At 59.9% G+C, this 26906-nt stretch overlaps 1 protein-coding gene across 1 annotated transcript; it reads left to right on the top strand.

The window, feature by feature from the left end:
• The first annotated feature begins 718 nt into the window (after positions 1-718).
• On the top strand, positions 719-24522 carry HHIPL1 (HHIP like 1). Its single transcript, XM_046010060.1, has 9 exons — positions 719-1016; positions 6397-7043; positions 8979-9122; positions 11226-11554; positions 12018-12144; positions 14808-14953; positions 17367-17448; positions 20807-20889; positions 22973-24522. The coding sequence occupies exons 1-9, from the start codon at positions 747-749 to the stop codon at positions 23506-23508; spliced, it is 2364 nt and encodes a 787-aa protein (XP_045866016.1). The 5' UTR covers positions 719-746; the 3' UTR covers positions 23509-24522.
• The last annotated feature ends 2384 nt before the right edge of the window (positions 24523-26906 follow it).

Genomic DNA, 26906 nt, shown 5'->3' on the forward strand with positions numbered 1-26906 from the left:
GTGTAGGAGTGTTTCCCAGAGGAGGCCCAGCAGAACCTGGCTGTAGGGAAATCTGCTAGCCCAGGCGGGGAGAAAGGGAAGAAGCCTGGGTGGGGAGCGGCCCCATCCTCCGTCCCCAGCCCAGGTCTCGGTTTCACTTCTGTGAGTCCCGGGCAGCACGGCCTGCCCCTTACCCTGCCGCACTCCTATTTTTAAGCGATTCGGTGAGAATTCCGGGCCACTGGCTCTCTCGTGTCCCTCCCTGGCCCAGGAGGAGGCGGGATTGGAAGCCCGGAGTCTCCGCACCTCCTGGGCTAAATAGCGCCAGGGGCGGGGGCGGGCCGGGGTTGGAAGCCGCCGCCTGGGCGGAACCGGGAAAGCGTTTGCACCTGGGGCCCCTCGAGGCCGGGCCATCGCCACTGTATTAAGAAAGGCTCCGGGTCCTGGAGCCAGGGGCCGCTGGAACAGCGGGAACAGAGCTGGCGCCGAGCGCCGAGTTCCGCGCCGCGCCCCTCCTCCTCCAACCCCGCCGGGGCGTCCCCGACCTGGGGTGGCCTCCCAGCCTGGCCGGTCCCCAACCTCGAGGCCCCTTCCCCGCCGCGGCGAGCGCCCCGGGAGGGTGCGGGCCGGCGCAGGGCCGGTGCCCCGGGCGCGGCCGGCGGCTCCCGGGGCGCGCGGGGCCGGGACGCCCGCCCCCCGCCGCCTCCTCCTCCTCCTCCGCGGGCCGGGCCGGGGCGGAGCGGGGCGGCGGCGGCGGCGGCGGCGGCATGGCGGGCGGGCGGGCCGGGCCGGGGGCGCTGCTGGCCCTGCTGGCGCTGCGGGCGCTCGGGGCGGCGGCGCACCCGCAGTGCCTGGACTTCAGGCCGCCCTTCCGGCCGCCGCAGCCGCTGCGCTTCTGCGCGCAGTACTCGGCCTTCGGCTGCTGCACCCCCGAGCAGGACGCGGCGCTGGCCGGCCGCTTCGGAGCCCTGGCGGCGCGCGTGGACGCCACCGAGTGGGCCGCGTGCGCCGGCTACGCGCTCGACCTGCTGTGCCAGGTGAGCGGGCGCGCGTCGGGGCCTCGGTGGCCGGGCGGGAGGGCGGCGGGGACAGCCCCCGCCGGGCGGCGATAGAGGGCGGGCGGCGGGCTTTGGACCCGCGGGCCCCGGGCGGGGTCATCCGCGCGGGCGGGGAGCCGGACTTGGCCACTCATTAGTTTCGTGACGTAGGCCTCCTCCCGGCCTCAGTTTCCCCTTGGGAAGCAAGGGGGCCAGACACACCGATGTCATCGCTCCCTTGGAGTTTGGGGGTCCTCTCTGCTCCGGGACCTCCTGAAGTCAGCCCCTCAGTGTCCCGGCCTCCAGGAGCCCCGCCCTTATGGGGGTACCAGGATGGGAAGGCTGTGTCCCTCTCAGTGCTCCCCCCAACCCACTGCCCCAGGGGAGGCGAGAGCAGTCTGGACCTGCGGGGAGCAGGGAGCGTGGTGATGTGCTAGACAGGTTTGTGGAGGGGTATGGGGGACACTGCTCCCAGTGAGGGCCCCTCCCCTGCCCAGAGGACACCATCTCAAAGCCCCCGCCCCCTTCCTGGACCAACTAAGGGGCGTTCACACCCTGGGTGAGCCGGTCCGATGCCTCTGGCCCTTCCCGCCCCCAGCGAGGTTCCTGCTCTACCCTCTCTGGGAGCGCCCCCACCAGGCAGAGGGGCTCGCATCGTTTCAGACCACCTGAGTGACATTTCCCTTTGGTGTAATCTCTCGGTCCCATCCGCTCTGAGGGCAGAGCCCCTGCTTCCGCCCCCACAGGACTGTGCTCTGGCCGTTCCTTTTCCTCCTGCATGGGTCTGATTCTGGAGTGACTGACCAGAATCCCTGGGGCAATGGAGTCGAGGCCAGAAAGCCCTTAGGCTGGCCCTGGCCCACTGTCCAGGCAGTGAGACCTGGGTGGAAGGGTCTTGGCGGGCAGCCTAGCTGACAGCCTGCAGCCAGCGGGGGGAAGGGCAGGAGGGCAGTCTGGGAGTCCGACTTACTGGGTTGATCCTGGTCCTGCCGCTTCCTGGCTCTGCGGCCCTGGGCAGGTCACCACGGCGCGTCATTGCATCATCTTTAAAATGGGGGCACTCCTAGCCGTCCCTCAGAGTTGCCCCACAGACTAAAGGGCACATACTTGGGGCTCAGTGGAGGATTCTGGTGGGATTTCTCTGGTGCCTCTTTGGCCTCCCCTGGCTTCTCAGCCCTGGGCAGGGATGTAGTGGGGGCAGAGGCTGATTCAGAGAAAGCCCAGAGAGACTGGGTGTTGCTCAGTGCTCAGTGGTCACACAGCTCAGGCATGGCCGTGGTGGGCACTTGGCTCACACTCGGTGCCATGTGAGTGGGCCATCTGGGTCAGAAATAAGGGGGTCTGGGAGTGGATGAGGAGGGGAGCCCTGGGGAGTGCCAGAGAGCAAAGCCCCCGTGCTGGGCATCTCAGGGGAGCCAGAATGCTCTGGTCAAGCATCTGTCTCCCTCACTAGCCTGGGGGCGCCTTGGAACCCAGCCCTTCCCCACTGTGATCATAAGCTGGTTCATGTAGCCACGCCACGTTTGGTAATTGAGCACTGAGTACATGCTAGGTTCGCAGGGCAAACCAGGTGGGTGGGTCCTAGGAGGAGGAAGGGAAGGGTCAGTCCTGCTACCCGCCCTGCAGGAGGCTCTCCTCTTTCCTTGAGAATCTTCCTAGCAGGGCTTGGCCTTGGGCAACCAGTGGTGGAATGGCCACAAGCGCTTTACCCCAGGCGTCTCTGAGAGTGACCTCACATCTGGAGTGAACTTGGACGGGAGGTTGGATCACAGTTTCTCTGGCAGGGAGGGCAGGAGAGTGCTGGGGGGAGGCCCAGGCTGCCTGTGAGCCAAGGCCCTGTCTGGACTCATCACCTCTTGATTTCCACCCTGGGAGGTGGCCACGGGCCTTATTTACAAGGTTCAGTCAATGACAGCATCGAAGCATTCACATCTGCCGCAGGGAGGTGGGATCCCATGGAAACATGCTCGTTCCCACAGCCCCCTCCAGAGCCTGCCCCCATCAGGCCCCTGCAACTCCTTCAGGCGCCCAGAATGGCTCCTTAGCTGGAGGGCGACTGTCCCTCGTGGCCCCTTCAGACTCTTTCTGAGGGCTTCGCCCTCATCCAGTCAAGGCCCGTGTCATCAAGAGGAGAAAAGGCAGCTTGGGACATATGGCCCCCGGGTTCCACGACCTTCCTGGATAACTGAGCTTGCCGCTCTGCGTAACCAGAAGTCATCCAAGTCTGGTTTCTGATGGAAATCTATGTGGAGCATGCTTTGCAGGCACGTGTACTGGACCAACGTTTCCCCAGAGCCTATTAGGACCTGGCCCTGTGCTGGGTCCTGGGCCCAGAGGCAGTTGGCAAGTCACAAGCCCAGCCTCAAAAGTCCCCTTGTTCAAGTCAGGAGACAGACACACCGATCTTATCAGAATGCATAAAAGCCTTCCCAAGGGTGACTGAACACTATGGGGCATGGGGACAAAGGCTGTACTTTCCCTGGAAAAGTCAGGGAAGCCTTCCTGGAAGAGGAAACACTGAGAGTTCATCTAGTTTGAGCATTTACTGAACAGCACATGCATCATCTCATTTATTCCTCACAACAACTATGAGGTCGGAATTCCTTTCCCCTTTTCCAGATGATGACGACACAGGCACAGAGAGGTTAAGGAACTTGCCCAAGGTTACACAGGGAATAGTGAACTCAGTCTGCAGTACATTCTAACTCCAAAGCCCTTCCCTTAACAACTCTCTCATATTGCCTGTTTTCTTGGAGCCCCACTGTGTGCTGGGACCCCTGTCCTGGGTGGTCTCATCGTCTGTGGGGCAGATAGACATACCAAGAGATATTCAAGTCCTAGGCAGGCAGACCGGCTGAGTCATCTCTCGCCGTGGGGAGGTGTCCGCACAAGTGGAAAGTCCACCCCACAAGCCACAGTTACATCCTAATGATGTTGTGTCTGGGGTACGGACAGAGAGCTGTGAGAGCATGCCAGAGGGCCAGGGGTGGGAGCCCTGGGAGAGGATGGGGCAGTCAGAGAGGGCTTCTCAGTTAGGCCTGGAGTCATGAATAGGAGTTTGCCAGATGTGGAAATGGGAGAGGAGGAAATATCCTCCCAAGAGAACACTGTGTGCAAAGTCTCAGCCTTCCTAAGGAGCAGGTGTAGACGTTAGAAATCTTTGGGACTCAGGGCCGTGAGTCACCGATGTCACCAAGCCCACAGTGGCCGTTTCTGGGCAGCAGGCTGTTTGCTTCCGCGCCGAATGGCCCAGGCGACTGAGCAGTGTGATACTGTATCGGTTTTTCTTGGGGTTTCTCCTGCCTCTTCCACTGATCATCCTTGCCAGCAGCGATCACGACACTCCCCTGTCCTGTCCTGCTTTTGGATTGCTCGGGTCTGAGGACCACGTTTGCATTGTGTGTGAGAGTACACGGGCCACGAGTAAGGGCTTGCCAGGCCCAGGGTTGGGTGCGTGGAGGCTCAAATTCCAGCCTGGCTGTCCCTGGGGGCCCTCCGTGCTCCCTCTCTAGCTCTGGGCTGGGCTTTGACCACTGGAGGGCACTCAGATTGGCTTCTAGAAGTCTCTTCTAGTCCTGTCGTGTCTCTGGGGCTGAGGACGGCGTCTGGCACACAGTCCGTGTCCGGTCAACGCTTGCTGAAGGAAACACTGCTGACTAATCCGGGGAGAGCGGCGGTCCGGGCGTCATGAGGGCTGGGTCCGAGCCCTGGTGTGACCACTTCTTGGCACAGGGCCTTCCTAGAGCCTCAGTTCCTCATCTCTAGAATGGGAGTCGCAGTGACCTTACCTTGCAAAAATTAAGTGAGGTGTGTGTGCATGCCGACCCTTCCTAGCCCACCCAGAGCTGCTGGCCGGACATGTGGGAGGCTCCGGGCGCTGTGAGGGAGATGGTACTGCGTAGTGACCTCGTCAGCGAAGGGTGACATGGGAAACGTGGTCTCCGCGTCTGGGCCCGGGACAGTGACTGACCAGAGACCAACCACATGTCGCCAAGTGGCCCTCAGCCTCACAGTAGCACTAAGGTGCCGGGAGGACAAGGCCGTGGTGTGACCACAGTCGTTGAAAGGGACGGCGTCACCCTTGGCCCAGGGCCTGAACACACACGCCAGAGGGCAGTCTGCCCCCTCCTGTCCCTGGAGGCCTCCTGCTGGAACCCAGCCTGGCCCCGCCAGCAGAGGGGGAGTGTGGTTGCAAGAAGCCATCCCCACCGGGAATCAAGGCCTTCTGCTGGACAGGAAGGAGGGCAGAAAACTTTACGCATCAGCTCCCTCCTCCCAGGGCTCAAAGTTTTGCCCCAGGAGACATGAACTGCTCCGTACTCCAGATCGTGCCCCTACGGGTACTGAGTGGGGCCCCCAGTGTCTCATCAGTGGGGGAACCCTCAGCAGGGGCCAGGGAGGCCGAGGGGGGCTGCTCCATCCGCCCCCAGGACAGCTCAAGACCCCACCTGAGGTTTCTGAGCAAGGGAGGAAGAAAGGGCTGGGGCCAGGGTTGGGGGGGAGACATGTGGGCATGGGTGTTACCAGCTTGCCATGAGCCAGACTCCACAGTGCTGGGGAGAGCGGGGCTGACCCCAGACCAAACCCCTACCCCTCCACGCTGACCAAAGGGCACTGAATAACACTGGGGGGGACTTGTGCCTCGGTCTCCCCTTCTGCAGCACTCTTCCCATCGTGGGCCTTTGTAAAGGCTGAGCAGTGGAGGCAGGAGCACCATTCGCTGTCTAGGGCAGGTTAGGTACGTTAGTACCCAGCACACGCCCTAAGCACCCACTCTGGCCCCGCTGTGTGCGAGGCACTGTGAGGTTCTGGGACACACAGAGACCAGACAGGCAAAACACCTGCCCTGGTAGGATTTAGGTTCCAAGGAAGATAGACAGTAAACACTCAGACACATTCATTTTTATTATGATACCGAGTCCTGGTAAAGTTTTTGGTTGGGGTTTTTTTTGGGGGGGGGTTAAACAGAGTCGGAGGCTAGGAGGTCGTTGGGGTGGTGGATGTGTGGTCTCTGAGGAGCTGTCCCTTGAGTGGGGAGTAAGTCACAGCGATATAGGGCGGGGGCATCGTATGCAAAACTGTCTCAGACCCTTTCTGGCGCCCAGTAGGGGCTCAAGGTCCGCCGCTGCCGCTAACGAGAATAGTAATAGCTGTGGCTGCTCCTGCTGACAGAAGCAATAAGGCAAGAGGAAGACGCTAAGGGGACGGGAGGGTGAGGGTTGCAGCCAGCGAGGAGAATTCCCGTGTTGCTGGACAAATGGCGTTGTCCCCACTGTACAGGCCGGCAGCCTGAGGCTCTAGCAGGTGGGCACCCGGCCAGCGGTCACGCAGCTGGTACGCACCTGCCCACAGCATCCCGGGGCTGGCCCTGTCCCCGCAGGAATGCTCGCCGTACGCGGCCCACCTCTACGATGCCGAGGACCCGTCCACGCCCCTGCGCACCGTGCCCGGGCTCTGCGAGGACTACTGTCTGGACATGTGGCAGACGTGTCGGGGCCTGTTCCGCCACCTGTCGCCTGACCGAGAGCTCTGGGCCCTGGAGGGCAACCGGGCCAAGTTCTGCCGCTACCTGTCGCTGGACGACGTGGACTACTGCTTCCCCCGCCTGCTGGTCAGCGAGAACCTCAACTCCAACCTGGGCCGCGTGGTGGCCGACGCCAAGGGCTGCCTGCAGCTGTGCCTGGAGGAGGTGGCCAATGGGCTGCGCAACCCCGTGGCCATGGTGCACGCGCGGGACGGCACCCACCGCTTCTTCGTGGCCGAGCAGGTGGGGCTGGTGTGGGCCTACCTGCCCGACCGCTCGCGGCTGGAGAAGCCCTTCCTGAACGTCAGCCGGGCGGTGCTCACCTCGCCCTGGGAGGGCGACGAGCGGGGCTTCCTGGGCATAGCCCTCCACCCCGGCTTCCGGCACAACGGCAAGCTCTACGTCTACTACTCAGTGGGGTTCGGCTTCGACGAGTGGATCCGCATCAGCGAGTTCCGGGTCTCCGCGGACGACATGAACACGGTGGACCACGGCTCGGAGAGGTGCTTTCCCTGCAGGGGGCCCGCCGGGTGGGGCAGGGCTGGGATTGGGCTGGCGCAGGGTGGGCCTGCAACGGGTCTTAAATCCTCCATCACACCCAGTGATGGGGGGCTGAGCCCTTGTTTTGGGCTCAGCATCCCAGGATCGCGTCCAGACTTCTGGATCAGCCACGGCGGGTGGTTTGTTTCATTCAATTCTCCTAGCGCCGGATGATGGTAGCAGTAGGCTCCCCACTTCCCAGGTGAGGAAGTGGAGGCTTGGAGAGGTGAAATGACCGGCCAGGCCACACAGCTGGGAAGCCTCAGAGCTGGAATCTGGGTGTGTCTGTCTCCTGAGCCTCAGCTTCGGCTTCTCCTCCCCTGGACCCTCTGCCCCCCACCCCAGCAGGTGTATTCTCCGCTCTCTGTGTATTATCTCTGCCCCCCACTGTTTTCAAAACCACCCATGAAGGGTGTTTGCATCAGTCTGGGTCCAACAGGAAAATAAATCCTGTGCCAAGTAGTAGGTCAACAGGCAGGACTGGATACTGGGAATTAGCTCCTCAGGCATTAGAAATGAAAGAGCAGCCTGGGGAGGAAGTAAGATGAGCCTGAATTTCCCAACTGGAGGAAGCTGTCTCCACCTTTCGGGCTGGAGGGTCAAGGTGAGAAGGTTGCTAGAGCCCCAGAGCGGGGCGGGGGCACTCAGGGGCAGCTGGAACCACAGTGGGTCTGGGCAGGGAGCCGGGGCCAGGGAGGAAGTGCAGCTGCGGCCAAGACTTGCGAGCAGAGAGAGAGAGATATGGGGAGAAATACCCTGGCTTCTCCCTTCCTCCCACCTTCCAGTCTCCTGCCAGTGCCATCCATTGGCTGTCCCGAGCTGGAGGCCAGCCAGCAAAGGAGCATGGGAAATGTAGTTTGCAGGATCTGAGTCTTTGACTTAGAGAGCACGTGGGGGCCAAACAGGACTGATCTGAGTCAAAAAGGCAAATAATGGCACAGCGGACATTTAATCAAACTAAAATCTTGAAATTGAAACTATAAAAAGGAGAAGGAATCAAATAGGCTGGCTAACATGAAGGCTAATGTAGGTCTTGTCATGCAGCGTTAATTTTGACTGTGAGCATCCTGACAGCCAGAGCAAAAGGAGAAAGCATAATTCTCATTATCTGATACGAGGCTGAGCAACTCGTTCTCCAAGAGATACCAAGTTATCACATGGCTCGTACCGAGAGACAAAGGGACAGAATGGATGTGCTTCATAGGATTCCTAGAAACCGAAGGTGGGACACACAGTACGGAGAGGAGTCTGTTTCAGAGTGAGTGTTCAGTGAGGGTCCTCTGGGGACCTGTCAAGTACAAGCCTCGAACTTGACTCACACAGGGAGAGGTAGGGGCTCAGGAAGCAGAAGGCCATGGCAGTAAAGGAGATCTCTGAGGGGTCGACTATGTAACTGAGCACAGCCCACCCCGTGCAGCCCGCCTCCTTAGAAATTACAGTACACGACGAATGACAGGTGTGTGTAGAAAGTGCTCGTCTTATGTGGCTCGTAGGCAGGTAACTACGATTAAGAAGAAACCTTTTGTGCCCGTGACTGGATCAACAGTTATGCATGGTCATAACTGGGGAGGTGGAAGTGGGGAACAGCAGGAAGACCTGAGTTCTAGTCCCAGCCCTGCTGCCTATGGGCTGTGTGACCTTGGACAAGTCGCTCAACCTCTCTGAGCCTCTGGTTCCTCCTCAGCACGATGGAGTGAATTGTCCCTGCCCAGCCTACTAGACCCTTACAAAAATCACCTGCTACAAAATATATGAAAAAAGTCTTTTCAACTGCAAAATGGCATCCAAGAGAGAGGAGGTTTTATTGGTGTGATCTTGTTTTGTGTTTTTGGCTGAGGTTGGTGGTTTTTTTGTTTGTTTGTTTGTTTGTTTGGTGGGGGTGGCCTGTTTTCTTTTAGGATAATCCTGGAGATTGAAGAACCAGCCTCGAACCACAATGGGGGCCAGCTGCTGTTCGGGGACGATGGGTACCTCTACATCTTTACTGGTGACGGCGGGATGGCCGGAGACCCCTTTGGGAAGTTCGGAAATGCCCAAAACAAGTATGTTCTGCTTTTGGCTGGCCACTGGGTTGATTTATATCCTCTTCTGCAGGGGGACTTCCTTCCTCAACCACACAGCATAGGGCAGTAAGTAGAAAGGGCTTGGGGTCCCAGCTCAGTCTGCAGCTAGCCAGTGGGGGACCCCGTCAAGTCACTTCCACTCACCAGTTGGAGGGAAGAATATAATCTCCAGGGGGAGGCTTGTCATGAGGAGTAAAGGTGATCATGTTTGTGAGGGGCAGACATAGAACCCACTTGTCACGGACGCCTGATAAGGGACATCAGAGAGCCTCTCGGAAGTCTGCCCAGCCCCGCTCGAATCAGAGGAAGGGAAGGGAGCCTTCCCAGACCAGATGGGGAGTGTGAGCTGGTCAGAGCAGGACTGTATGGGAAACTGAGGCACAGGCTTGCTGCTGTACGTCTTGGCTTGAGCAGGTGGCCTGCTGATCCTCTACACACACACACACACACACACACACACACACACACACTGCCGATGAGGATATCTAGGGCAGCCTCCTCCATTCTCTTAGCAAAAATGACAAAACCTTCCTTAGCCCAGAAAGTAAAAATAGCGAGGGTGATGTTGATTACAGTAATTAAAGTGTTCGCGGTCCGTGACGTGTGCTTTCATACGTGACAGTGTAAGAATCCCTGCAGCCTTCTCATGTTTGGGATGTGTTTAGCGATGTAGTGGGGAAAATAGAAATTAAGGATGTGGGGATAATTGGATGGAACTTAAAACATTATTTTGCTGCTATGAGTTTTGCCCACTTGCATCATGAAGCTGGCTGCGTGGCGTGAGGACTCAGGGTGGGATCGGCAGCTTCGTGCCCAGTGGGCTGGAGCAAGTTGGGGGGCTCCTCAGAGCAAGACATAAGAGGCCACAAATGGGGGATGAACCATGGGGCATCTCTGGGTGGGAGCCTCTTACAGGGTTAAAGAAGACACTGCTGAGATGTCTGATGGTGAGCCGGAGGCTTGGGTGTGGACACGGGGTTGGGATGAGGGTACACAGCGGTGCGCACTGCTCAGTCCTGCCTGGAAAAGCAGTGGGGCGGGACGGGGAAGGGGGGGCACCAGAGTGCTCACAGCGAAGACAAGAGCCGGGTGATAAGGAGGTGCTCTAGAGAGCTCTCCGCGCTCTTGGGGCCCCAGAAACTGATGTTGCCTGGTGCCATGGGAGTGGCCCAACCAGCCCAGAGCTGCCTGGGCGAGTGGCAAGTTGTCCCCCTCTGCAGCCTGGGTGGCCTCATCTCTGAGGTAGGGGTGGTGGGTGTGGCATGTGGGGTGAAGGGCTGCTGAGGCCTGTCGGTCTGTTCTGCCCCCTGATGCCCTCGACGGTGAGAGAGAAAGCAAGGACTCCAGCCTCCCATTTCCTGCTGAGATCTGCAGTGTTTTCTCTCTGCAACCCCGAGCCCTGCCCTGTACTTCTGCACTTGACTTCGATTACAGCCATTCACTCACCAAACACTGAATGAGCCCCTCTCACACACCCGTCACTGCCCTGAGTGTTGGAAGAAAACTGTACATCTGAGTCTTGGGGGACTGTTTTCACTCCCTGGGACACCCTGTAAGAAGACAGGAGGGAAAGGGAGCACCCTAACGTGACAGCGAGGAGACAGGCACGGGGAAGTTGGAAAGAGTGTTGTGGCCACGAGCCTGGGTTTCTGGGGTCCCGCTGTGTGCGCAGGATCCCAGCCCACCCTTTACTAGCCGTGTGACAACGGGGCACGTTATGTGACCTTTCTGAGCTCAGCTGCCCCATCTCTAAGAGGGCATCACGGTGGTACTCACCGACCTAAAAGGTTGGTGGTGAGGATGAGATGGGACAGTAGAGGGTATGTGTGTCCAACACTTCCCGCTGTCTGGCACATGAGAAGGTACCCCATAAATGCTGAATGAATGAATGAATGAATGAATGAATGCGGGTACCCAGCTGGTAAGCAGCTAGGGAGGACTTGAACCAGGGTCTCTGGCCCCACAGCCCAGGCTGGCCTTGACCGGGCCGGCACCTTCCCCTTCCGTGGGCTGCCCCAGGGTCCTGGGGTGAACCCCGGCGCTGGCTGAGCGGAAGCTGCGCTTGTCCCCCCTGGCCCGCAGGTCGGCGCTGCTGGGCAAGGTGCTGCGCATCGACGTGGACCACAACGAGCGCGGCCCCCTCTACCGCATCCCGCGCGACAACCCGTTCGTGGGCGACCCCGCCGCGCGGCCCGAGGTCTACGCCCTGGGCGTGCGCAACATGTGGCGCTGCTCGTTCGACCGCGGCGACCCTGCGACCGGCGCGGGCCGCGGGCGCCTCTTCTGCGGAGACGTGGGCCAGAACAAGTTCGAGGAGGTGGACCTGGTGGAGCGCGGCCGCAACTACGGCTGGCGCGCGCGCGAAGGCTTCGAGTGTTACGACCGCAAGCTGTGCGCCAACGCCTCGCTCGGTGACCGCGCCCCCGGGGGCCCACCTCCCCCGCTCTGCATCCCCCCTCGCATGGTTGTGCTCAGCGCCGCCCCTGTGCCCTCCGCGCCCCCGTGGCGCATGGAGACCGCCCCGAGCCCCTGGAGACGCTGATCCCCCATGCCATGGGGTGCGCGCCGGTGCCTGTCTGGGGACCCGGTGCGACCCCATCCTGGATCTCCCCTCGCCTCTCCCTGCCTTGCCAGCGCTGCGGGGCTGCTCCTGGCTCTGCCTACCCACCCCATCCCTGCAAAGCCATGCTCTCTCTTCCCCACCCTACCCAAGCCCTAAGCACCTTCCTCCCTCCCTGACTCCGCGGACCCCCAACTCGGGCCCTCCCAGTGACCTCACCTCCTCTTGCCCCTCTAGGCTCAGACCACCTAGCAAGCTCATTGTGGGGGAGGGGCTGACCAGCAAGCTCATCCCAGCTTCTCTCCTCTCTGCAGATGACGTCCTGCCGATTTTCGCCTATCCGCACAAACTGGGCAAGTCGGTCACGGGCGGCTACGTGTACCGGGGCTGTGAGTACCCCAACCTGAACGGCCTCTACATTTTCGGCGACTTTATGAGTGGGTAAGTGGCCCGTAGGCTCCGGCGCCAAGCAGCTGCTGCCGCTGGCTTGCTGTAGAAAGCAGGGTACAGGTGCGCTGTGTGTGTGTGCCCGCAGGGGGCACGTCGCTGCCCTCTGACCGGGACTTCTGAGCAGGAGCCAAGCAGGTCTCCTCCTCTGGGAGGAAGTCCAGAGTCACATCTCAGGAAGCAGCCTAACCCGCCCCATCTTCTCCGGATAGTCTTCCTGAGCCTTGCGGGCTGCCTCAAGCAGCGCCATGAAGGCTCGACTCCCAGCCACAGACGGGATGCTTGTCGACGTGCAGACCCCTTGGTCTTCCCCTCCCACCGGACAGTCATGGGCTCCAAGCCCGACAGCAGTGCTGGGGGGCAGGGAGGACAGAGGTGGAAGGTGGGGGCAACAGGAACAACTTCCTCGACAGATTCTGGGCCACCTGGTTTCCCCAGAAGCCAGGACCTGCCTCTCATTTCACGGACTGACTGGGTTTCTGGGGAGCATTCCTCTAGAAGAGTCTGGAGAGGTCATTCTGCTGGAGAGGGGGGAGCTGGGGCTCCAGCCAGGGACTGACCGTGGGGGCCCCTGGTGCCTTGCTGAGCCAGCCAGGTGCTCCAAGTAAAGATTTTTTTCCTTCCTTCTTCCCTCCCTCCTTCCCTCCCTTCCTTCCTTCCTTTCTTTCGTTCTTTTTAAGTTCATGGGGCGCCTGACTGGCTCTGTCCGTAGAGTATGTGATTCTTGATCTGGGTCATAAGTTCAAACCCCAGGTTGGGGGTAGAGATGACTTAAAAATAAAATCTTTAAAAAAAAGTATCTGAGATTGCTGTGTCTGATCCTGGCCACTTAGTCGCTGTGTGACCTTGCGTCAGTTACGCCACCTCTCTGTGCTTCCGTGTCCTCCTCTGTAAAAGGGAGACGATAACAGTACCTGCTTCCTGGGGTTGGAGGACCGGGCCAGTTAAGACACCTGCAGCACTTGCAGTCGAGTTTGTGCTCAGTATCTAGTGGCTCCTAGTTATTCCTACCCGGGGCGCCTGGCTGGCTCAGGTGGTAGAGAAGGAGACCCTTCATCTCCGGGTTGTGAGTTCAAGCCCCACACTGGGCGTGGCGCCTACTCAAAGAAAAAGCAAAATTAGAAGAAAAAAAAAAAATTATTCCCACCCTCACCTCTCCACATGAGGACAGCTGAACAGGGTTCCCCAGGAGTAGAAACAAGGAGCTATGGAAGGTCGAGGCTAGCCAGATAATTCCCATCTCTTGCAGGCTGCTGGTGTGGGGTTGGTTTGTGGCCTGCACATGGCCAGCTGGGGCCGAGGGAGAAGCCTGACCTAGGCCTCTGGGTGCTGGGGCCTCTCCAAGCTCTGCCCTTCCCTTAGGGTCTGCCTCTCCCGCTCAGCTTTTCCATCTGGAAATGGGTCTAGATGAAACCTCTCTTTCTTTCTTTTTCTTTCTTTCTCTCTCTCTCTCTCTCTCTCTCTTTATTTATTCATTTGACAAAAGAGCACACAAGTAGGGGAGTGGCAAGCAGAGGGAGGAGGGGAAGCAGACGCCCCACCAAGCAGGGATCCTGATGCAGGCCTTGATCTTGGGACCACTGGGATCACGACCTGGGCCAAAGGCAGATGCTTAACTGATGGCCTGAGCCACCCAGGAGCCCTCTTTTTTTTTTTTTAAGATTTTATTTTTTTTTAAGTAATCTCTACATCCAACATGAGGCTCGAACTCACAACCTCGAGATCAAGAGTCACATGTTCCACTCACTAAGCCAGCCAGGTGCCCTGAAGCCTCTCTTTCTATGCCTGATTCTCTTTTCCCTCTCCTGCTGTCTCCCAGGAGTGCTGAAGCCTCCTGACCACAGAGATTCAACTAATTTTGCCAGCTTTTCCCAAGCCCTTCTGCTGGGTCTGGCTTTGTGCCACAGTCCGGGCAGCAGAGCTGAAAGCATCTTGCGCCCAAGTTAGGGAGACAGACCCACGTTTGGCCCATTCCAGTCCAGCCTCCGGGAGCCTGTGCTCGGTGCTGGGGGGCCCCAGTGCAGGGGCACTCAGGAGGGCTTCCCAGAGGAGGGTACGTCCAAGCAGCGCCTGGTGGTTGATGGGAGGAGAAGGGAATAGGGCAAGATGGGCATATTCTGAAGATGCCCGAGCTCCACCTCGTGCTCGAGAGTGGAGGCTGCTCCAGAGTCTGCCCGGACTTCTGGTCACTAGCCCTGGAGAATTCCGCGGCTCCTGACTGCCTCCCGTGGGTCAGCGGCTGGGGCTGAGCTGAGCGGGTAGGGGACAAGCTGGTCACCTTCCCCCGCCCTTCTCTGGTGCAGAGGAGGTACCCAGGGAAGGCTGCACGCTGGGCCAGCTTTATGAGAGCAGCGGATCCTGACCATTAGGCTACGGGGCAGTGTCGAGAGCCCGCTCTGTGGGTTGCCGCCCGTGCGTTTGCCAGAACCCCGTGTTCAGAAGGGCCCGCACTTGGTTTCATGTTCAGCTCTCACTGCCTTGAAACCCTTAGTACTTTTGGAAGAAGGGGCCCTGCACACTTACTTTACATTGGATCCTGCAAATGCTGGGGGGTCCTGGTTCATGAATAATACATGAGTGGGTGGATGGATGGATTGTGGGTGGGGCTCCCCGAGCACCATGCCCGGCATGACCGCACAGCTCTTGCTTCTTTGCAGGCGCCTGATGTCCCTCCGAGAGAACGTGGAGACAGGCCAGTGGCGGTACAGCGAGATCTGCATGGGTCGAGGCCAGACCTGTGCGTTCCCGGGCCTCATTAACAACTACTACCCTCATATCATCTCCTTTGCTGAGGATGAGGCTGGTGAGCACTCCTGAGGCCCCAAGGCCTCTTGTTCCGGGCCACATGCCCGGGACTGTTCCCCTGCCCCGTGGGTCCTCTGACCTGGGTGGAATCCCGAGATGGAGTCTCAGGCCTTCTGGCTGGGGAGCAAGTGGGCAGCAGCCTGATACCTCGCTTGGGTGTTGGTCCTCACCAGCCTGGGCTTCTGTCTCCTCATCTGGACGGTGGGAGCACAGTCCCCACCCCCACTTCCTGCAGACCCGCTTCTGGGCTGTGGAGCGAGCGGACCCAGAAGGGGTTTGTCCTGGTGGAAATGCAAGCGGGTGGGGGAACAGTGTGTCCCAGACCTCTGCGACCCTGGGCTCCTGATGGCCAAGAAATCTGGCCTATAAAATTAAGCCATATGATCTTCACAAAGTGGGTAGACACCACCTTCTTGTTAGTGGGTTCCCGTTCAGGCTCTTGTATTTTCCATGCAAGGAACGGGGAGGGAGGAGAGAGGATGAAGGGCCATGGAGACAGGATCCTGCTCCAGCCCCTGCCTTTGTCCTTGGCCCCAATTGTCCCTGGACAAAAGCTGAGGGGCCCCCAGTGGGGCCTGGGGGATGCTTGGCAGGGTTGCTAGGCAACGCCCACCCAGGGGCTTTTGGAGGGGTATCCCCTGCAGGGCTCAGTGCCCAGAGCCCCCAGGCCTAAGTCTGGGAAACCTTTGTTGGATGACACCCGTCACAATCTAAATTTTCAAAAGGGCAGCCCCAGCCCCCACTGCCCTCCCAAGCCCACTGGGCTTTGAAAGCCCTTTCTTTCGGTTAGTAGGGGGTTAATGTGTTTTGGAAGGAGGTGCCCCAGGGGCAGGGCCTGGAAGGTACAGTTCCCAAGGGGCCCTTGTTCAGCCCTCTGAATGACATCAAGTAACCTTAGCCAGGAGGAGCCTCCTCGAAATCAGCCCAGGGACAGCACATGGCCCAGGGACAGCGTGCTAGTGAGCTTGGGCAGGCAGCCTCTGGAAGGCCCAGAGCCCTGGGTCCAACACAAACAAACCTCCCCCAGCCACTGGCTGTGGCTCTCCAGTTGTTCCTCTGACACCTGCAAATTGCAAAACAAGGACCTCTGCTGGCCCGGTGTCCTCCAGGGACAGTCTACACCCCAGAGAAGAGGACAGTGTGGCCTGGGTAGGGCTGGGCAGTGCCGGGTGGGGGAGGGGGAGGCTCCCTGCCTGTGCATGGGGTTGGTGGCCGTGGTTCCCAGCAGACGAGACTGACAGGCCAATGAGTGGGGCTGGTGTAAGCCTGTCACTTGACCGAGGTGGGGCTGGGGACCTGGTGCCCGGAGGCCTCCCAGAGCAGGGCCCTAAGCTTCAGCTTGGTCAGCCAAAGGAAGGCCCCGGAGAAGAGCATTCCAGGCCAAGGGAGCAGCCCGTGCGGGGGTCTTGGGTCGCTCCACAGGGCTGGAGAGTAGGTGTGAGGGCTGCACAGCCCAGGAGGGGACAGTGGCTCCCAGAGGCTTCTCTCCAGAAAGAGGCCCAGAGAGGGAAGTGACAGCCCAAGACTGCACAGCAAATCCATGCCTGTGTCTCCGGGTTCTCCAGCAGGGGCTGTCTTGCCGGGGTATGTTTGCATCCCCTGGGAGACCTATTAACCGCCCCCGGGCCCCCACCAAAGCAGGGCTGGTGCTTCAGAGGGGAGTCAGAGGTCACTGAGCACTCAGCAGCAGCCTGCCCTCCCCAGCCCCCTGCTCCCACCGCAGCTGGGTCTACCCCTGTGACACAAGTCGGCCCTCCAAGTGTCTTCACCTTTCCTGAGATCCCTGGGTTTCCTGGGCCTTGACTCTGGCCCCACCTCCAGGCAGCCCTCCTTGACTGCAACCATCCCCACAAAGATGCCTTCCTCAGAGTTCGCAGCTCTCTGCCTGTCTTAGTCTCTCCTCAGGGATGCCCTGTCTTTGTGAGAGCTCTTCACTGTCTTGCAGAGACAGAGGTGTTAGCATGTATGAGCCATCACATCACGCATGGGCGGTGTCTGGGCCCCCAGCCCCCATGTGTCCTGCATGGGCGGGCTCGGGGGCAGCAGGCCTTCCTGAGTTCCAGGAACAGCAGTTGCTGGGGAGCCGGACTGTGGACCCTCACTCGTGCCCAGAGGGGTGTGCACCGGGCATGAGGCCAGACAGGGACGAGGGTGGGGCTGGTCTCCAGGAGGAGGCTAGAACGTGGCTAGGTCCAGGCAGAGGAGCCAGCAGCTGGGGACACTACTGCCTTTCTCAGTCTCTGGTTTCAGCTCTGGGCACTGAAGGGCTTCGCAGACCCCCTTGAGGTTGGGGTCCCTTTCAGAGCCTGAGGGGAGCTGGCCAGGGCGGGGCAGGGGGGCAGGGGACAGGGTCCTGGCCGGGACCATATTCCAAGCAGTGTTCTCACTCCTTGCCTGGTTTCTTGCCCAAGGGGAGCTGTACTTCATGTCGACAGGTATACCGAGCGCCACGGCAGCCCATGGGGTTGTCTACAAGGTGATCGACCCTTCCAGGTGAGCCCTGCCCACCGCACTGCCTGGGCCCTGCCGTCTGCCAGCACCCCTTGCCTCCATTGCCCTGTTTCCCCTCCACCCCCTACAGGAGGGTGTTATTCGTAGCCCCATTTTTCAGAAGGGAAAACTGAGACCCAGAGAAGGATAGTGACCGGCCAGGCCCATAGTGCTGGTGAGGGGCAGACCCAGGGCTCAAACCTGGATCTGCCGCCTCAAATCTAGCTCTACTCACGGTAGGAGGGGGCCGAGGAAGCTGCCTGGGCCAGATAATCACGGGTTTGACCTCGCTTTCTGGCCTGCTGTCCACCCAACCCCATCGTTTCTCCTCTCTGACTCAACCCTCACCCCTCATTTCCTGGGCCACCCCACCCCTTGCATCACCTCCCCGAGCCCCCGACTTGCCTCTGAGACACCTTGATCTCCGCCCGCCCCCACCACGAGGCTGCCCTCCCCCCTGGAGCCCCACCTCTGCCTGGGCAAACCAACCTACCGGCTACCAGTCTGGAACATGCTGGGGCTTCCAGAACACCTCCCTGGCCTTCCCAGTGCCCGTCTATGTAGAGCCGCTAATTCGGTGCCAGGCAGTGCTCTGACTCCTTCCTTGAAAAACTCCTCGACGTCTCAGCCGCTTCGTTTACAGAGGTGAAAATCCTAGAAAAGTGGGCACCCCCTCCCAGCCAGAGCCAGAGCTGGATGCAGGACGGGCAGCTGGTTCCAGATCCCTGCTCTGACCCCATGACTGCATGAAGCTACCCTTTCAGCCTTAGGCCTCACTGCCTCGGAGGGGCCTTTCCCTCCAGGCCTTGTCCAGTGCTCCCCATGGCTCTCACCATTCAGAACCATAATCTGTAATCTTCCCCTGGCTGGAGAGTCTCCAGGGCTAGCTCTGCCCCTCCACCTGTTCAGAGGCCCTGGGCCTGGTTGGGAGCACAGAGCAGAGACCAGCCATGTTTAACCAATGAATGGGTGATTGGGTTTCTCAGTCCTTCTCAACACTTTGAGTTTTGCTTCTCAGCTGGGCTCCCACCGCTTCACGCCCCCATTCAGCACCTGGGCGAGCTGCCCCACGTGGGCTCATCTGTACCAACCCCCAGCACAAAGCCCCTCCCCACCCCCACCAGGGCCCTCTAAGAATCCACTTACATCCAGCATCCAGCAGCCCCCTGACGTGGACAGTTACCCTAACCTCTGAAACGTCCTGGGTTTGGAAAAATCCTGAAACACCACCACACTTCCAAAAAATCGTTTTAAGAAATTAGAGTAGGTTTTGACTGATGGACAATTTGCAAAGATAGTTCAGAGTTTCCCACGTGTCCCTCGCTGATGTCCGCCGTCATCAGCATCTTGGAAGTCATGGTACGCTAGTCGCAGTTAATGGACCGATGTTGCCACAATTCTATTAATTACAGGATTTCTCTAGTTTTCCCCTTCTGTCCTTTTTCTGCTCTAGGATCCTCTCCAGAATTTCACATTTCTTGGTCATAACATTTTTTTTAGCTTCCTCTGGTCTGTGACAGCTTCTCAGACATTCCTTGTTGACCACACTTTTTTTTTTTTTTAACACAAATCTGTTCATTACTGACATCATTATTTATCCAGAAACCCATAAGGACTTCCTCCTTTCGTGCCTCCTTCCCACGTCCCCCCCAGTCCCCTCTGGCTTTATCTGCTAGCGCCTGTGGGATTTATGGCAATGCGGAGGACCACATGCAAACTTGGCATTTTTCTTTGTTCATTTTCCCTATTTTGTATAAACATTTCCACGTTGCAACGTCACTCAAAAACATCCTGAACGGCTGTGTAATCGGCTGGTGAGTCACTGGGCCACAATTACCATACCCATTCCTGGGACATTAAGCTTATTTCCCATTTTTATTTTTAAAGAGTGCTTCTCTAAGGAAATAATACATATGTGGAGCATGTAATTTATGCCAGAGGCTGCCTTCGACCCACCCTCTCTGTTTGCCATGAGGAGCTTTCTTTCGCTGTTGGCTCATTCTCCCCATGAAATTGAAGGGACTGGAGGCTTAGGAGGCTTAGGGAGTTCTCCCGCTCAAGGGAGCCAGAAACAAACTAGACTCCTTCCTTCCCTCCCTCCCTCCCTCCTCTCTTTTGTGTTTCTCTTTCGGAATGCAGGTCTTTCTTTGCACCCACCACATCCCGAAAAGACGCTGCAAAAGAACACTGGGGACTAAGAACTGGGGAGGGGCAAGTAGGGTGTGGGCGTCCCTCCTTGCCCAGACAAAACCACTGTGGCATTTCGGGGTGCATCTCCCGCCTTTTCCCTAACAGAGATTTTTTTTTTTAACATGATTTCCTTACGGAACAAAACCGTGCTGGGTCTGTCTGAAGCATGTGGGTCTTATCTGGGCTTCAGAGCAAAACCCGCTCTTTCTGCAGCTTTGGGAAGCCTGTGTGCCTGGCTGCGTTTCTTCAACCTCTGGGGGGAAAGACCCATACCCCTCCTCAGTTTCCCTCTTTGACCACGCCTGTCTGGAAGCCACCTCCTGTCACATGGCCACTTCACCCCTCGGGCTTTTCCCTTGTGCTGCTGGAACCCATTGAAGTCTGGACCCACGTGGGCCAGGCCCAGAATAGTGTCGGTGCCGTTCAAAGACTCACAGATCCGCAGCCAAAAGCTAATTAAAATGGAATTCCATGCCTTACTTGTGCCCCTCCGGGATGTCAAAGGAGACCCAGTTCAGAGCCCTGGTAACCCTTCTCAGAAGCAAATCTCCCCCTTCTCTCTGAAGCCCCGCCCTCCAGGCCCCAGATCCCTCCGCTCGCCACCAGCCCTGCGGCTTTCTCCGACCCTTTATCTATAGATGACCTTACCTTTCACTCCACTGCGGCATCGCCAAAATCCAGGGCCAGAGGAGCAGAGGCAGAGAGCTCCTCAAAGGCCGTGGGGCGCGGGGGCCGGGCTGGGGCGCGGGGATCAGGCTGCAGTCAGGGCGCGGGGGCCAGGCTGGGGCGCGGGGATCAGGCTGCAGTCTCAGTTCCGGCAGCAGCGGGGCTGGTGATGGAAGGAAAGGCGCTGTGACTTTCCATCCCGCTCCCAAGACAGCCCATGCTCTGAAGCAGAGGTGGCTCAGGAGAGGCTGAGCCACTGGCCTTCCGGCCCTTGAAAAGCAGATGCGGGCCGGACGCTTGGCAGACGGTCCTCCAGGACTTCTGGCCTGGGGCTGGGCTCCCAGAGCCCTGGGGGCCACGCGGCAGGTGCTCCGCCAGTGGCCATGTCCTTGTTCACATCCCCTTGAATGCACAGGTGCCCGGCTACCAGGGGAGAGCGGGCGTCCGAGGGCGGGGCTCAGGGCAGGCTCCGGGGTGGCACTCATGACCTCCCGTGTGTTGGCAGACGGGCACCTCCTGGCAAGTGTCGGATCCAGCCTGCCCAGGTGAAGGTGAAGAGCCGCCTTATCCCGTTTGTGCCCAAAGAAAGTAAGTGCCTGCCAGCCGGGTCGCAGCAGGGGAGGGGAGCTCCTGCTACCGGGGCCCAGTGGCTCTTCCCCCAGATGTGGGTCCTTCTGGCTGGCCCTGGAGGCCCTTTCTGCGCCCCAATGCCTAGCACTGGGAATGGCACCCGTTGGATGCCCAGTTGAAGAGGGTGCAGCTCCTTGAACCCAGGCCATGGGTGAGTGGCCCCAAGGGTGCTGCATGCCTCAGAGGGGACAAGGGACGGGGAGGGGTGGCTGGTACCAGGGCAGGTATGCTCAGAGCCCTTGGGACAGACAGAGAGAGTGGGGCAAGACCAGAATGAGTCATTCTCGTTGCAGGTGCTTCGGGGCAGGGGGCATCTCCGGGGCTGCTGGAAGCCAGTCCTGTCTGATGGGTTTGGTGGGGAGGGAGGTGGGCGCGAACCCGCAGGACCTGCGGGCCAAGCAAGGCCACAGATGATGACCCCTGGCATCTGGGGCCAACTGAAAGGGTAGGCATGACGAGGGGTCTGTTCTGCTGGGCCCGGGCCGGGTGGGAACATAGAGCCAGGGCTGCCTGGCCACCCAGGTCCTAAGAGAAGTGGGAAATGGATCCATCCATCCATCTGTCCGTCTGTCCATTCACTTACCCCCCACAAGTGCTTCATGCCAGGGACAGACCGCTCAGCCAGACAGACAAGGTCCCTGCCTCTGTGGGTTGTTTCATACAATCTCTCCCTTTGTAAATTTTGGCACCTTTGGCTCAAAAGCTTAAAAATCACCCTGCAGGCCAAAGGAAATACTTCAGTGGGTCCATTGGGCCCAACAGATCGGGGACCCGTTGGTTGACTGAGGAGCAGGGGAGCAGGAAGGGGGGAGGCTGGGCACTTGGCAGCTGAGGGTACGCGGCCCTGAGAAAGGGGTGTCCCCAGAAGAGGACAGTTGGAGGAAGGAATGAGCTCAGTGTTTGAGGAAGTTAATTCTAGCTGCAGCTGGTTTCAGGCCTGGACCAGTTTTCCATTCATTCAGCAATTTCTGGCCCTTTTGATAGTAGTCACCCCTTCTGTGCTGGATGCTGGGGCCACCGGAGAAGTCAGACTCTGTCCTGGCGGGGACAGACAGAGGAGTCACTTACTGTCCCAGGGCTGTTAGAGAAGTGTGTGCCAGCTGCCATGGGGACCCAGAGCCGTGCAGGGCGGGGGTGGGGGCTCCTGCAGGCTGAGGGTTGAGGCTGAACATAGAGAAAGGTGCGCTGGGTGTGAGGGTGGGGGATTCTGGGCAGCTGGACCAGCAAGAGCCAAAGCAGAAGGCTCCCTGGCAGCCCGGGGAGCCGGAAATCCTTCCCTGCCTGTGGAGTGGGGGCCAAGGCGCAGGAAGGGGGAGCGTCTGGCCCATGTCCCTGTCTCCTGGCCCTGACCTGCTCCTTGCCTTGAATCAAGGCCCTTTCTCAGCCTTCATCTCAGCTGAGGTGGGGATAGAGGACTTCGGACTGGTGACCCTGGCTGGGGTCCCTCCCGGTAGCAAGGGACGAGTCTGGGCGTTCACCTCTCCTGGCAGAGTGTCTCAGGCAGGGTGAGGTTTATCTCTGTGGCTGACCAGGGCCGGGTGTGAATGTTGGGGTGCTGCAGGGACAAAGGGGGTCTCACCTCGGCTCCCCACGCTCACTGTATCCAGGCCCTGTAGTGTAGATGAGGTGCCCTGGCCCTCACCCCGGCTCTGGTCAGTGTGGGTCCAGCCCCCAGCCAGCGAGCAGCCTTGGGAGTGTGGAGTGGAGAGTTCCAGCCTGCCCTGACCGGCCCTTGGTGGTCCAGTTCCCCTCCTGCCTGTCATTAGATCCCCAGCAGGTTTTCCCCATCAGTGGGCCTCAGCTGCCTCAGCCCTAAACCAAAGACTGGAACCAGAAAGTGTCAGTTGCCCCAAAAGCCCTCCCAGACACTTCTCTTCCACTGGCTCATGAGTTAACAGTGTGAGGGGCTGTTCCCCTATCCCTGTCTGCAGAGGAGGGACTCCCAGGAGGGCAAGACTAGGAGTGCGGGGAGACCCCAGAAGCAGACTGGCACAACTGGGCAGCTGGGGTCCCTCTGACCACGGGCTCTTCCTCTGCGCAGAGTTCATCCGGAGGGCAGAGAGCACCCCACGGCCCACAGCGCGTGCACCCACCCAGGCGCCCCGCCGTGGCCGCCCCACAGCTGCTCCGCCCCCGCCCACCCCGCGGCCTGCACAGCCCACCCGGCGGCCTGGGGGCCGGAGGGGTGGCGGGCGGCGGCGGGGGCGACCGGGCATGGCGGACCCCGCGCCCTCAAACGGCGCGGTGCGCCTGGTGCGGCCCGCGGGCCTGAGTCCTGGCCGCGGGCGTGTGGAGGTGTTCGCGGGTGGACGCTGGGGCACCGTGTGTGACGACGCCTGGGACATCAAGGCTGCTGCCGTCGTGTGCCGCCAGCTGGGCTTTGCTCACGCCGAGCGGGCCACCAAGCGCGCGGAGTTTGGGGAGGGCCGCACGCTGCCCATCCTGCTGGATGACGTGCGCTGCGCGGGCACCGAGCGCAACCTGCTGGAGTGCACGCACGCCGGCGTGGGCACGCACAACTGCGGGCACCAGGAGGACGCAGGCGTCGTGTGCAGCCACGAGGACCCTGACCTGTAGGCAGCCCCATTCCATCCAGTCGCAGCCTGGCAGGGCTTCCCCGCCCTGAGTGCGCCCACGCAGGCACCACTCTGCGGGCAGAGGGGTCCCATCTGTAACGCTGTCCTGTGGACGCGTGTGAGGTATGTGCAGTGCTCGCATGCTCTGTGTCCCTGCCCCTGTGTCTCCCGCAGACCAGAAGCCACAGCGTGTTGGGGTCTGTGTGGCCACGGGCCCCAGGTGTTCTTGTCTTACCGCCAGACATCTCCAGTTCGCGTAGGAACAGAGTCTGGCCATGGACACTGAGTACTGAGGGCTACTACCCGTGAAGGGCAGACATGGCCCTTGGCCGTATTAACTGAGGCATAGCTGGCAGATTGAAGGAGGGGATCAGGCCTGACCTGCCCAGGGCTAGAGTGGAAGGCCCTGGGCCATCTGGAACATGGCTTAAGGAAGGTGACTCAGAGAGCGTGGGCAGGTGGCCCAGCAGGTAGAAGTTCTGAGTAGAACAGGAAGGTATCCAGTGGGGCAAAGGGAAGCTGTCAGCTGGATGGGTCCAGGGTGAACTGTGGGCCATGGCCATCTGAGCAAGGATCAGGCTTGCCTGGGGAGATGGGACTGGGGGAGGGGGGTTCTGGATAACCCCTGGGAGAAGCCTCTTGGTCATCTTGGACTTCATCATCATGCTGGGTCCACGGGGGTGCTCTGGGAACTCCGTGGGACAGCAGCCACCCACCTGGGCATTCCAAGCACCGTGGCCCCCAGTGAGTGAGTGGAGCAGCAGGTTTCTCTACTTCAAAGGCTATGTTGAGGCCACTGAAGCCACCTTGGTCATCTCCATCCCCACACTGTGCAGTGAAATCCCAGGGGACCCTGTGATTCCTCCAGCATCTCCCCCCCCCCCGACCCCGTCCACCCCCTCCGCAAAGGTCCAAAAAGACTACTGATGCTGTCACCCGAAGCTGTGCTAAAAACGTGACTGTTTACAACCCCTTTCCTGCCTCTTCTCTCTGACCTGTACTGCCCGGGGGCTGGAGATGGGGGTGGAGGAGGGGGCTAGGCCTGGAGCCTCCCTCCTGCTCACAGGGGGTGTTCCTTTGCCCACCAAGGGCCTCCATCCTGCCCCTGTGCATCAAGTACAGTTGGGCTAAGCCTCTGATAGGGGAGCAGAGGGGATAAGCAGGGGGTCTCTGGGCGGTGGGCACAGGGCATGGTCCATGTCAGGGTCTATGAGGTCTCCGGGGGTGTCATCCCAGCCCGGCCTGTCCATTATTCTGAGAGCTGAGCCAGAAGCCAGGGTGGTACGTCCAGCAGACACAATGGTGTGGGCGAGTCTGGGGGTGGTCTGGCTGCTCGCCGAAGCTGAGTGTGGAGTACAGGACTGCCGACGAAAGCTCGGGGTCAGCTCTCGGACCCCTCACACCTCTGCCTTGAGTGGGATTGGCGAGGGCCCTGGACCTTCGCCGCTTGCCTGGCCCCATGGAGCCCCGCGTGGAAACCAGAGCCGTGCCACTGAGCATGGCCTGTGTGCCAGGCACCGTCGTGAGGACAGTATCGCGTGTGTGAACTCACTGGAGCCTTTGAACAGCCCCTTCTCCTCCTTTTACAGATGGGGAAACTGAGGTGTACAGCCAGGGAAGGGGGAAGCCAGAGGAGAACCCACACGGCCTAGCTGTCGCACCTGCGGCACCCTGACCGTTCATTGCGCTGCCTGAACCTGGGGCTGCCATGCCAGCTGTAAAGGGGGCGAGATCTAGGGGTTCCCCCGGGGCTTCTGCCCACTGTGGGCTGGGAAGCCGCTGGTGGAGACCCCTGCCTCCTCCCACTGCCCAGCGGTAGCTAACAGGCATCTTGCCCAGACACAGGGAAATTCTGAACCATGCTAGGAGCTGGGAGGGCCGAACTCCTCCCTGCGTCCATGGAGAAAGGAGCCCGGGGGGCTGAGCGTCCCAGGCCTGTCCCAGATGGGGCTGAGCCGAGGTTAGAGCCCAGGGTAGGGGGGTGGCCCTCCAGAGCAGGGTAGTGCCGTGGCCCTATCCAGTGGGGTGACCCAAGCCGCTGGTTCCCCAGCCCCAGAATGGTGGGGGGGGGGTCACACAGCATCTTCCTGGGGCCCCTCCATGCTCTTCCCTACCCTTCCTCACCCTGTCCAGGCCTCTCTTCATTGCAGGGCCTGAAGGCCATGATGCCATCGGATGTGGCCTGGGAAGCGGGGTGGAAGTGACAGGGCGTATCTCCCACAGATGCTCAACAGTGATAGCCCGAAGTCACCATCTGGGGCTCGTGGTACCTTCCCCCAAGCGGTGGAGTGGCCCAGCCCTCAGCGGGGCCCTGCGTGTCACCATTGTTTGGCGGGCAACTGGGAGCAGTCTCAGGCCGTGCACTCCTCTGGGTGGGGCGCTCCCCCCCTCCAGTCCCCCACCTGCGGACCCCTCAGGCTCCAAACAAGGCTTACGCTTCAGCCTGCCTCCTGACAAGGAGGTTGACACAGGCTCACTGTCCCTTAAGTAGCAACAAGGGTGGCCCGCTGACGTTTGCTACACTCTGTGTGCCGGGCGCTGCTGCAAAAGTTGTGCTCAATATCCACTCACTTAACCGTCATGTGAACCCATGCAAGCAGTGTTCTGCTCACCCTTCGTTGTACAGATGGGGAAACCGAGGCCCAGGGAAGCTTTGTTACTTGCTTAATGTCATATAGTCAATATTTGAAAGTAGGCAGGAGGGCCCTGGAGCCTCAGTTTTGGACTGTCACCCTGCTGCCTAAAGAGCGTTGAATTCAGTGCCCCCCCCCCCCACTTCCCATTGGCCCCTGTCATTGGGCAGATGGGGACACAAGCCCAGAGAGGGACAGAGCTGGCTTCAGACTCCCTGTCCAGTGCTCCTTTCACTCCACTGCCTACAGCAGGCTGCCGAGGGAGCAGTCACAAGTGACTCGGTCCCCAAGGACTTTGATCCTGCCTCAGAGTCCTCCAGGGTCTCTGGGGATAGGGGCTGACCCTGGCCAAGTCTCCCTTTGCTCCCTGTCAGCGTCGGCCATCACCCCCCGTAATCAGGCTTCCAGTCAGCAGTTAGAGTGATCTCTCAGAACCTGGCCCAGAGAGGGGCTGCTTCTACCCAGCGTCACACAGCTTAGTTCTTGAGCCTTTGGAGCCCAGTGTTGCGGGGATGTCCCAGGGGTGGCCGGCACCCAAGACGGCATCCGTGGTGTCAGCCTCGGGTAGCAACACTCCAGGTTCCTGACGGGGCCTCACTTGATCCTGTGTGCTTGTCTCCCCCTAACAAGCCTGAGCCGGGCCAGGCCTTGGTGCTATGTTCAGAGGGGAGGCAGCTTTGTACCACTTGAGGGAGGGCAGCCCCTTTAGAGCCTGGCTTCGGAGCAGCCAGCTTTTGGAGTCTGCAGCCTCGCCCAGCGATCCCGC

The sequence above is a fragment of the Meles meles genome, chromosome 6 (assembly GCF_922984935.1).
Source record: "Meles meles chromosome 6, mMelMel3.1 paternal haplotype, whole genome shotgun sequence".
Taxonomy (NCBI): domain Eukaryota; kingdom Metazoa; phylum Chordata; class Mammalia; order Carnivora; family Mustelidae; genus Meles; species Meles meles.

What these genes read in the sequence shown, in the direction of transcription:
- HHIPL1 (XM_046010060.1), top strand. Translation starts at nt 747, where the DNA reads ATGGCGGGCGGGCGGGCCGGGCCGGGGGCGCTGCTGGCCCTGCTGGCG. An exon ending in GTGCGCCAACGCCTCGCTCG is followed by an intron (nt 11,555 to 12,017) that starts GTGACCGCGCCC and finishes TCCTCTCTGCAG; the next exon opens with ATGACGTCCTGCCGATTTTC. An exon ending in CTTTGCTGAGGATGAGGCTG is followed by an intron (nt 14,954 to 17,366) that starts GTGAGCACTCCT and finishes TTCTTGCCCAAG; the next exon opens with GGGAGCTGTACTTCATGTCG.